The 11,489-nt window shown below is 68.9% G+C and overlaps 1 protein-coding gene across 1 annotated transcript in view; it reads left to right on the top strand.

Moving 5' to 3' along the window:
• Nucleotides 1–11,483, top strand: part of TSPAN32 (tetraspanin 32) — a 15,370-nt gene extending 3,887 nt beyond the window's left edge. Inside the window, exons 4-9 of the mRNA XM_011371306.1 lie at nt 2,030–2,104; nt 8,000–8,101; nt 8,683–8,769; nt 10,410–10,493; nt 10,723–10,814; nt 11,270–11,483. Coding sequence (XP_011369608.1) covers nt 2,030–2,104; nt 8,000–8,101; nt 8,683–8,769; nt 10,410–10,493; nt 10,723–10,814; nt 11,270–11,411 — 582 coding nt within the window. The 3' untranslated portion in view covers nt 11,412–11,483. The remainder of the gene's footprint in view (nt 1–2,029; nt 2,105–7,999; nt 8,102–8,682; nt 8,770–10,409; nt 10,494–10,722; nt 10,815–11,269) is intronic.
• Nucleotides 11,484–11,489: the final 6 nt, after the last annotated feature.

Genomic DNA, 11,489 nt, shown 5'->3' with positions numbered 1-11,489 from the left:
GGCATCGGACACCAGGGGGCGCCTGTTCTCTCGTCCGGGCTTGGCCTCTGGGCTCAGGCCAGTTATGGCACCAGGGTGTCCCCAGCTCCCCTGACCACTGCCCAGCCCTGGGGTCACGGAACACCTGGGGCAGGCTGTGAGAACCGCCTGCTGCACCCCAGTCCCCGCCCACGGCCCCTGCGGGATGCCGGGTGGCCTGGCTTGCAGACGCCTGCTCGCTGAGCTGTGTGTGTGCGTGTGTGTGTTGTAGCTGGCACGCCTGTGTGCGTGTGTCCTCGTGTGTGAGCACATGTGAGGAGGCTGGGAGGGGGAGGTTCCCCACCGTGACTGGCGCTCAGCTGTCCCCCCTCCTGCCCCCCCCCTCAGCCTCTCCCCAAACCGGCCTCCCGCACAGGAAATGAACAAGCTGGCCGGGTTGAGCGCTAGCAACGGTGGCCGGAGGAAGCCATTTCGATTTATTTACGTGTTTGTATTTAGAAGGAGGAGAAAGACACCGGCCAAGGCTGGGCCTGGCTGCACCCAGCGGCCTGAGCCCTGCGGAGGCTCGGGGCCAACCCCATCCCACGACCCCTCTGACCCCTCGGCCGGGTGGAGGGAGAGCCGGCCGCCTGGGAGACAGAGAGTTGAGCTCTCTGCTGAGGCATGAAATGGTGTCTGAACGCACTGGTCCCCGGAGCTGGCTTAGGGCCCCCAGCCTGGGAGGCAGCCTTGAGCGATGACTTCCAGATGGGAAGTGTGGCCCTCAGCCAGCGGGGGGCGGGGTGGAGGAAGGGGGCGGGAGAGGGAGGGGGAGGGGAAGGAGGGGGCAGAGAGGGAGGAAGAGGGGTGGCGGGCAGCAGGAGGCACTGACCAGGCCATCCTGAGACAGGCCTGCAGACCCCCCACCCAGGAGGGGCTCGGGAAGAAGGGGGCTGCTGCTTGGGAGCGGGGTGAGGAGGCCCGCGCCAGCGCCGCGTTTGGGGCTGGTGGGGGGCCCGCTCTTTCCCAGCGTCGTCCAGCCCCCGGCGTGGACGGTTTCCTCGCCCCTGCCAGGCCCAGCCGCTGTCCGTGTGTCTGTCACGTCTGCAGGCGTCTCTCCATTTCGTTGGTCATCCGCTCTCCTGGGTGTCACCCTGAGCCAGGCTGGGGAGGGAGAGCTGGGTGCAGCCTGCCCAGGCTGCAGACAGTCCCAGGATGGGGAATGACCTGTTGGCCGAGTCATCAAGCCTGTAGGGCAGGGAGGAGGCGGGTTGTGTGGCCAGAGGCTGGAGTGACTGCCCAGAGCCAGGGCGGCACGCTGGCCGGGTTGGGGTCTGTGAGGACCCTCTGAAACGCCCACAAAGAGCGTTGGGGCCTGTGTGCGTTTTCCGGGGGAGGGGCCCTCTGCGAAGGGGTTCTCAATAGCTCAGAACCTCTGACTGAGAGAAGGGCACAGTGGGGTGCGGGGATGGGCCCGTCTCCTCCACTACCGGGGTCCAGACGGTGCTGAGAGAGGGGACAGGGTCGCTGGGCCACAGGGACGGAGCAGGGCGTGGAGAGGAGAGGGCGCTTCCCCGCCCGGGGTCACAGCACCTGGGGCGTCAGATGCAGCCCCGGGGGGCCCGGCCCCGACGCAGCAGGTGCTTCAAAAACAAAACCAAGCCAGCTGTCCGTGCTGGGGGCCTGCAGGAGGCCCGCCCTGTGCCGGGGACACGGGGAAGGTCTCCCACCCCCCGACCCCCCAACCCCGTCTCAGGCCCAGGGAGGGTGCTGCCTGCCCTTCCCGGCTCAGCGCCCCTCCAGGAAGCAGCTGCAGGGCCCGCCCGCCTCGCTGGGACCGGGGAGGGGGCAGCTCTGCCGCTGACAGGCCCTCTGGAGCCAGACTCGGCAATGGTGGGCGAAGTCCCAGAAAGGGCCAGAGAAAGAGGCTGGAGCCGGCGCGCTGGCCGAGCGAGGTCCCGCCTCAGGCGGGGGGAGCGGGCTCGGGCAGCGGCCCACACGGGCACGGCCGGGCCCGGCCCCCGGGGGAGCCCGCCAGGCCGCGTGGAGTGACCGGCCCCTCCCCTGCCAGGGCTTCCTGTGCTTCGTGCTGGTGTTCTGTGCCCTGGTACAGGTGGCCGTCTGGAGGTTCCACAACCCCAGCCAGGTGAGCGCCTGTCCCGCCCTGCCCAGCCAGGTGAGGGCCCCAGCAGGGTGACGAGAGGCTGGGTCTGTGCTTCCTGCCAGCAGCCCAGTCACCGGGGGAGGGGAGCGTGGGTGTTCGGGGACCACTGGGGCACAGGGACAGGCCTCAGCCCTCCACCAGGACCCCTCCGCCCCACCCCTCCCGGGCTGGGACGAAGGCTCCTGGGAGCTGGCGGGGGTACCAGCCTGAGGGTTAGAGGGGAGGCTGTCAGAGCTCCCAGATGCACTAAGGGGTGTGTACCCCTGATGCAGACAGCCAGGCAGGAGAGATGCCTGTCTGCGGGGTGGGCGGAGGGGACAGGCATCCAGGCCTCGCCCATGGACCTTGGCCAGGCTGCCGAGTGACCAGGGTGTGGGCTCTCCACGGGTTCCACTTGCGGTGTGGGTTCTTTCTCAGGGACATTCATGTCAGGGGTGGCCGGGTGATGACGCCCCCGGCAATGGTGGGGGTGATCCCCCATAGGAGGCATCCATTTTTTTTTTTTGTCTGTCTTTCTGTCCAGCCAGCCGGACAACATCCTCCGGGTGCTTGCTGCCTCGGCAGGGCGTCCTGAGAGGCTCAGGGCCATGAGAAGTCTCATGTCCCACTTTTAAGGATGGAGGGGAGCCCCAGCTCTGGGAAGTGCAGTCACATAGAGCCACATCCCCGGGGAGCCTGTCTGGTTTGGGGGGGGTGGGTCTGGCACCTTCATGAGTGGAGCTGACCCCCTCCCAGGCCAAGGCCTGGCCCCCATATCTGGGCAGAGAAGATGGGCGACCGAGAGGCTCAGAGAGAGGGCCGGCCCCCGCCCCGGACGCTTTGTTCTGGATGGAGCAGCCAGACACAAGGCTGGAGGCTGGTGGAGGCAGAAGAGTGAACGGTGGGTCGAGAAGGGGCTGCTGGCGGCTCCAGGCCGCAGTACCAGGCCAGGGCGCAGAGCAAGGCTGGCCAGCGCCGGCGTCTCCCCTTGCCCCCCCCAGAGCCCCTGGTAGGTCAGGTGGGGCGGCTGCAGAGGACCCCTAGGTTGCAGGCTGTTCCCAAGGTGGGCATGTCTGTTTCGGGGCTTGGCCCAGGCCTCGGGCCACCACGGGAAGCTCAACGCCGCCCAGCCCTGAGACCCGGCTGCTCCCTGGTAGAGAGGGGGCAAGGGGAAGGCTGCCCCGCCTCCATCCCCAGCAGATGGTGAGCCCCAACTCCACAGATGGGGCCCAGCCTGGGTGAGACCCCCGCACAGCCCAAGAGGCCGCGGGGCCAGGGAGGGGCCTCGGAGAGAGACGGGGGAGCCCGGGCCGCAGGCCCCGTCTGCCTGACGTCCCGCGACCCGAGCCGGCCCTGTGCCTCCCTCCGCGTTGCAGTTTCCCGTGTGCTCAGCCAGGCCCTGCCCAGGGAGCCTGACCGGCTGAGGCGGACTTCCTGTCTGGGCGACACCCATGCACACGGCGGGTCCCGAGACGTGACTTCAGCCCTGGGTATCAGGAGCGCCAGCGGCCCTGGCCCCGCACGTCGGGACGGAGAGGCTCAGAGAGAGGGCCGGCCCCCGCCCCGGACGCTTTGTTCTGGATGGAGCAGCCAGACACAAGGCTGGAGGCTGGTGGAGGCAGGAGAGTGAACGGTGGGTCGAGAAGGGGCTGCTGGCGGCTCCAGGCCGCAGTACCAGGCCAGGGCGCAGAGCAAGGCTGGCCAGCGCCGGCGTCTCCCCCTGCCCCCCCAGAGCCCCTGGTAGGTCAGGTGGGGCGGCTGCAGAGGACCCCTAGGTTGCAGGCTGTTCCCAAGGTGGGCATGTCTGTTTCGGGGCTTGGCCCAGGCCTCGGGCCACCACGGGAAGCTCAACGCCGCCCAGCCCTGAGACCCGGCTGCTCCCTGGTAGAGAGGGGGCAAGGGGAAGGCTGCCCCGCCTCCATCCCCAGCAGATGGTGAGCCCCAACTCCACAGATGGGGCCCAGCCCGGGTGAGACCCCCGCACAGCCCAAGAGGCCGCGGGGCCAGGGAGGGGCCTCGGAGAGAGACGGGGGAGCCCGGACCGCAGGCCCCGTCTGCCTGACGTCCCGCGACCCGAGCCGGCCCTGTGCCTCCCTCCGCGTTGCAGTTTCCCGTGTGCTCAGCCAGGCCCTGCCCAGGGAGCCTGACCGGCTGAGGCGGACTTCCTGTCTGGGCGACACCCATGCACACGGCGGGTCTCGAGACGTGACTTCAGCCCTGGGTATCAGGAGCGCCAGCGGCCCTGGCCCCGCACGTCGGGACGGAGAGGCTCAGAGAACCCCAGGAGACCGGGCTGGCTCTTGGGCTGAGTTCGTGCTGTTCGATGCGTGACCCCTCGCTGGTCCTTGCTGTCCCCACCCTCGACCACGGGCCCAGCTTCTCTCGCAAGTGCCCCTTGGAGTGGGTGAGGCCGAGTGGCCAGGCCCTTAGGAGTGGCAGTCATCCCCTTGGTGTGCAGATGGAGGGACTCAGGCCAGGTCGGGGACAAGGTCTCCCTGGCAGAACCAGGGAGGGGGGCCCCGGTCCACCAGCCAGGGCTCCTTGTGGTGGGCCAATGCCTCTTTTCCCTTCTCCACTCGAGGGGACCACCCACCACCCCGGCATCATTCGGGGTCACCCACCAGATGGGAAAAAGGACATTTCCTGAGACTCACAGAGGGGCTTGCAGCCCCCGAGGCGGCCTCCCGTGACCCAGGCCCCAGCACCGGCCTGGGTCACGGCGTGGGTGGTCCCAGTCCAGACAGCCTCCGGGGTGCCCTGGGGCCCCCTGTAGCCGTCTGGGGGCGGCTGCCGCCCACCCGTCTTCCCTCCTCTCACACTGTGTGTTTATAGCTCTGAGCCCGAGGTCTGGGGTGCTGCAGGGGACACTGTGCAGGGGCCACAGGCCACCGTGCAGCTGGGGCCCCCGCTCCAAGAACGAGAGGGGCCGAAAGCTGATGGCTCTCTGCTGAGCCTCTCCCTGTCCCAACCTCTGCCGCCGTCCCCCTCAAGAAGTATCCTCATCCCGTCCGTGTTCCCACTGGCCCTCAGGGTCACTTCTTGGGGCCTGGCCTGACCCCGGGCCCCGGTCTGGTGGACCCCATTTGCCTTCTGGGGTGGCCACGTACATGGCCAGGTCCATGGGCACGAGGCGGCCGGGCGAAGTGGCCCTGGCTTTGAGGATCAGGTCAGCCTCTCAGGTGACCTTCCTGTGCCTGTTTCCGCGTCTCCCAGGGGGGCGTCCCCCCGACCCCAGAGGGCTGCTTCGCGGTGGCAGATGAACCAGCGCACGCGAGGTTTCAGTGGGGCCCGCCAGCAGCGAGCAGCCGGAGCCCGGGGCACACACCCACCTCGCGGGACAGCGTGGCGCTGTCCTCGGCTTGCACGAGACGGTGCTCGGTGCCAGAGCCCGGGCACGTGCAGCCGGGGCAGGCCTAGCTCTCCATCCAGGGAGGTGGGCAGAGCAGATCCAGCTCAGCTCCTTTGTTCCACGAGGTCCTGCGGGAGCCCAGCCAGGCCTGTTCACCCCATGGCCCCCCTGCATGTTTCCCCACAGGGAACCCCTAAGATATGCCGAAATACGGGGTCAGGACAGCTCGTCAGGGCCACCCTACAGGTGGGAGGCCTGAGGACAGGGGAGGACAGGGACTGGAAGCCAGGCTGCAGACCCCGGAGGGCGTCGGGGGCGGAGGAGGCCGGGAGGCGGGGAGGCCCTGCTGTCCCCACTGCTCACAGGGTTTTCCAGCTGCCACTCCCCTGGGATGCGGGCTCCCTCGGGACCTGGCAGTCACCCCGAAGCTGGAGCTGGCCGGCAGTGTGGTGGCCTGGTGGCTGTGCCATGAATACAGAATGAGAGCTATTAATTACACGCCTGCCGCAGCCCAAGAGCCACTGCCACAGCTCCCTTCGTCCCCAGACTGGCCCAGGAGTGAATGAATGGCCCGGCTCGCTTAATAATTCATGCAGGGACTAAGTGCAGCCTGCGGAGAATTGCTAATAGGCCACTGTCCTCACAGCTCCCAGCCATCTGCCCCCCACCCCTACCCCGCCTCGAGGCCGGCCGCTTCCCTCCCCGACTGTCCAGCCAGGCCGCCTTCTGGGCTCAGGTCGGAGCTGGCCCTCTGGCCTAAAGGGCTGGTATGCAGACCACCTGGCCACCACAGGCCACCCCCGGAGCCATGCAGGCAGGTTTAGCGGGCAGTAGGGGTGGGGCGTGGGCCAGAGAGTCGCTAGGTGGGAGGCCAGGGATGGGGGTGTGGACTCCCCAGGCACCTGGTCTGTACAGGTATCTGAGATGTGCACTGTCCAGGGAACAAGCGTTTAGCAGCCCGGGAACCCCCATCCTGAGGAGGGTCCCCCATCCTCCTGAGGGTCACCCCCATCTTGAGGGGGCTCTCCTGGAGCTCTGGATGGCAAGGCTTAAGGAGCAGGGCAGGGAGCACTCCGGTGTCCGGGCCCTGGAGCTTCCAAGACCACCTGGTGTACCCCGGTTTTCCCATGGAGAAACACCGGCCTCCAACTCCTTCAGCGCCCCTGAACCCGGTGACAGGGTGCAGATGACGGTGGGGCGCCACCTAGACGTCCGGGCCAGCAAGGGGGGTCCCACCTGGCCTCCACGGCCGGACGCGGGGCCCGTGGGCAGGGAGCGTGGCTTGGCTTCTGGGGACAGGGAGGCAGACGCGCACAGCTCGGCCACCGCGAGCGTCATCCCGAGCATCAGCCTCACTGCCAACGTCACGACGACAGCTCGTCCCGGAGGCCCCAGGGCCGTAGTGTGGGGAGCAGAGGAGTTGGGGGTAGGGATGGAACCAGGAGGGGCGGTCGGAGCTGGCCTCCTCGTCACGGCCAGCTGCCCCACTGACCCCGGGCCTCCTCCGACAAGGACGCCGCGGCCTGGCTGTTCTTCCTCTCATGCATCTTCGGGAAACGGGCAGAGACAGGGTTGCTAGCCGGGCCCGCCAGCGCGGGGTGCTGCCCGCTCCCCACAGCGAGAAAGAAACCGCTGGCCACGTTGGGGGTGGCTAGCAGAGCGGCGTCTCCACGGGGGGCTGGTGCACATGGGAGCAGCGTTGGGGGCGGAAGTCCACGGGCTCCCACTGGCGCACGGGGGTTTGGGAACAGTCTGGTCAAAGCGGCCCCACCGCCCACCTGCTGCCTGCCCCCGGGTTCTGCAGGTTGGCCTTCCTTTCCCAAGGAGGGTGTTAGCAGCCAGAGCAGGCATGGGGCACCAGCTTTTGGGGCACCCCTGAGCGCCCATCAGCGTGTCCTAGCTGTCAGCTGTGGAGGGTGGGGAGGGAGGCACCAGAGGGCGGGGAGCTCGGGGATGCCTCTCTGCCAGGAGCAGTCACAGAGGGCTTCCTAGAGGAGGCGAGATGCCCATTTGTCTGAAGGGGTAACGTGGCACCGTGGTCCGGGAAGGCAGCATGAGCGAAGGCACGGAAAGGGGTGTGGAGGCGGGCAGAGGCCATGGGGTCCGGGCGACGGGCGCGGAGTGAGGTGGGGCCCAGCCAGGCCCCTGTAGCTTGATGCCCCTCCCCCGTCATCTGCCCCGAGGGGCTTTGTCTGCCTGGAGCTGGCGCTGGGTGCCCGCAGCTGCCCCAGACAAACGCCTTGCCCAGAGCCCAGCTGTGCGAGCTTTCTGGAACCCTCCAAAAACACCGAGCGTGTCACTGGGGAGCTATGCCCTGTCCCAGCATGAGCCGTAACAGCCTGGCTGTCGGCTTTGCGGGCCCCACTGCGGCTCCTAGAGAGAAGCAGGCGGACGCGTCCCTCGGCCGGCCCTCCTCGCTCCACGGGGCCAGACCTGGGCTCTCAGGCTTATCCCGCAGGAACCCCTGGGGAGCAGGGGCGGCAACAGCGGGGGACCCGGGCTCCACCTCTCGGCAGAAGGAGGGGGCTTCACGGGGACTCTTGGTGCAGGTGGAAGACGCCGTGTTGGACGTCTATGACCTGGTGTATGACCAGGCGGTGAAAGGCTACTCGGGCACCCGGCGGCAGGAGCTGGTGGCCATCCAGGACACGGTGAGCGTGCACAGCAGGCCTCCCCATCGCTGGGCGGCTCCGGGCCCGTCAGCCTGCCCCAATGGCCCGTGATCCAGGAAATGGGCACGGGGTGACCCTCAGGGTCAGCCGGCCAGGGCCCAGGACCCCCAGGACGCAGGTCATCCAAGCCCCCGGGTAGGGCGGAAAGAGCTCCGGTCCTCCTCCGTCTGCCCTGGACAGGACCCGCTACGAGTGCACGGGGCCCCGAGCGAAAGAGACGCCCACTGTCCAAAACGACTGAGCACGGCGAGGCGCTGACCGCACAGCCCCCAGCAGGGCCCGGTGACCGCGGGGGTCGCAGCCCGTGGGCCGCCCTGGCCCCGGCAGGCGGGCGGCTGCAGTGGCCTTGCTGCCTGAGGCCGTCGGCCCTCCTTTCCGAGGAAGCCCACTGGGCGGGCAGGGAGGGCCCGGGGCCCCACAGAGCCCCAGTCCTGGCCTCTGAGGGGCCCCCGGCTCTGCCGGACCCCACGTCGTCATTCGGCTCCTTCGCGCCTCGGTCTCCCCAGCTGTCCGGCGGGGACCTGGGGATCTGAGAGCAGACGGCCCCCCTGTGCTTGCAGTTCCAGTGCTGTGGGAGGAGTGACCCTTCCGGCCCCCTGGGCGGTGGGCAGGCCGAGCTGTGTCACGGGGAGGAGGCCGCGAGACAGGTTAGGGGCCCGGGCCCGGGGCGGGGGATTCGGGGGGCAGAGGCTGAGCCGGGTGAGGCTGACCTGACCCCGACCCAGGCCAGGTCCTTCTCCAGGCTGGACGCAGGCCCCACACTGCACTCACGCCTTCGACTCCTGGCCTGGGTGCCGCCCGAGGCCAGGCACTGAGACTCGGCCCTTGGAAGCGCAGGGGTGGGTGAGACACAGACAGCGGTGATCACTGGCCAGGGCCCAGAGAACAGGAGCGGTCAGCTCCGGTGGCGGGTGGAGGATGGAGGGGAGCAGGCGTCCCGAGGGTCCCCCCCCACCCCACTCCAGGAGTCGGAGAACATTCCACAGAGGGAGCCGGGGACTGGAGCGTCAGCCTGGGCCAGTGACACCACAGGCAGGAAGCCCCCTCTTCTCTAAGGCCCTAGAGAGGGACCTGGCACCCCCTCCCTCCGGCACCCCCACCAGCCTCCCTGCTCCCCTGCCCCCGCTGTCCGGGAAACAAACCCACCCCTATCTCTCAGGCTCCTGGCCGCCCTCCAAGAAACAAACAAGAGGGCGCAAATGGCACAAGGCCCAGGGAGGGACGCGGCCAACACTGCACCGTGGGCCCCAGAAGGCTTCGTGCTGGGGAGGGGGCCGAGGGCCGCGGAGGCCGGTTCCTGCCACCCAGGGCGAGGCCTCAGGTCCCACAGGCAAAGCGAGGAAGAGGACCTGGTCCCTGTGGGCACCTCTGGGCGGCCAACTGTGAAGGTCTCCCGGGTGGGGACGTAAGGCCAGCACGGGAGGCTGGGCACACGGGGCCATCTGCCGAGCCGCCTTGGGGGAGGCTGGGGGGAGGCGGACGGGGATGATACCCTGGACAGTGGTCTGCCCCGGACTGCCTTCCAAGAGGAAGTGGGGCCACGTGGAGGGACCGGGCGACCAGGCCCGTGTTCCCACGGGCTGGACGGCAGGGCGGCGTCCGGGGCTCCTGGGCTGTCCCTTAGCTGGGATAAACCAGAGTGCCAGCTGCCTCGGGAGCCAAGTGTGGGCCAGACTGGTCCGAGCACAGCAGGGAGGCCTGAGGGCCCGGACGCTGTCGAGTGAACTTGTGGGCAGATGGACAGACAGCCACTAAGCCAGCCCCCCTCCGTCCCCATCCAGGCCTTCAGAGCCGCACCCCAGCGTCCCTCTGTGCAGCCTCCCCCAGCATGCCCCCAAAGGCCAATGTCTTTCCGCAAAACCAAATGCACCCCCTGAGAGGTTCGGAGGTGGGGGTTACCCCTCCTCCTCTGTGGATGCGGAGCCCTGGGGAGACACGGGAAACGTGGCGTGCAGCCAGGACCCCGGCATGCCCCTCCACTGGCCAGTTGCCTGCCCTGCCTCTCCTCGCCCAGGCGCTGAGCCCGGTGCTGGACAGGTGCTGGGGACCAGGACACATGACCCGACACGGGCAGCTCAGCCCTGCCTGAGGGAAGGTGCCTGCTGGCCCCTGGCCAGCGGCCCCTCATTCAGCCCGGCTCCATCGTGCTAGCTTGCAATGCCGTTCCCAGAGCTCTGCGTGGTTGTTCCGGGGTGTGCCGCACCCCCTCCCCCGGGTGGCATGCTGGTCCACGCCCCGGCAGGGAGGACCGGGCAGGGCGGGTGGCCTCACACTGCCCTCTGCCCAGGACTGTCTGCAAGCCATCAGGAGCTTCCTGAGGACACACAGACACATCACGTCTGCCCTGACCGGCGCTGGCCTCGCGTCCATGGTATGCCCACGGCCCCTTCCCCACCTCCCTGCCCGCCCCGCCGAGTCCCCACCCCCGCTGGAAGGGCGAGGCCGGGCAGCCCTGGACAGAGCTCTGCACCGGGCTGACCCCGGGGAGCCAGCCTGGGCGGAGGGGGTTCCCGCCTTTCTCCCTTCCCCAGATGGCCGGGAACCTGGGGAGGCGTGCCCCCCGCCCCAGAGCTGCTGGCGCAGGGGCTGCTGCCCCCCAGGTGTACGCCACGCTGCTCAGCTCCTTCCTCTGGTTCGCCATCCGTGCCGGCCACGGCTTGCACCGCAAGGGCACATACGCCCTGAGCCCACGGTAGGCCCCGTCCCCCCTCCAGGCAGGACCCCTGCACCAAGGGCACCCATACTTGGGGAGGGGGGCTTTGGGGCGGCTGGCCACACCGAGGGAGGGGGCAGCTGGGAGGCTGCCAAACCCACACACTCTCCACCCTACAGCGGGCACAGGGAAGCCCTCTGCTGGCCCCCGAACCCCACAAGCCCTGACCTCGCAAGTGCCATCTCCACTGACACCGAGAGGCCCTAGGCCAGGACCCCTATCCTGGGACCCCAGGGCTCCCCATGCACGGGGAGCAGGGAGGAGCTGGGCCCAGCCGCCGGGCGGCCCCTCCTGCACCCCGCCCTGTGCTCACGGCATTTCCTCCACTCACCCCACCTGGTCGCTCCCCCTGGCCGCCTGGCTCCCGCCCCGCCCGGGCATCCGCCTGGCCCCTCCGCCTTCTAGAGCAGCCTCCATGTCCCTCCACTTCCCAGGGCCCGTGGCAGCCGGCCCCAGGAGCCCAACTTCTTCAGACGCATCGAGGAGACACACGCATCTCCTCCCCCGTCCGAAGCGGATGCCCGCCCAGGCCCGAGCAGACACCTGGGTGGCCATTGGCTGCTCCAGGACAGCTGACGCCCCGGCTTCAGCTCCCCACGGGACCCTCAGGCAGGGGATGGGAGCTGTCCCTCCATATTGTGGAGGCACAAGGAA

This window comes from Pteropus vampyrus, unplaced genomic scaffold, assembly GCF_000151845.1.
Source record: "Pteropus vampyrus isolate Shadow unplaced genomic scaffold, Pvam_2.0 Scaffold187, whole genome shotgun sequence".
NCBI lineage: Eukaryota > Metazoa > Chordata > Mammalia > Chiroptera > Pteropodidae > Pteropus > Pteropus vampyrus.
The sequence above is the reverse complement of the archived record's forward strand: the minus strand, read 5'-3'. Positions and strand labels throughout refer to the sequence as shown.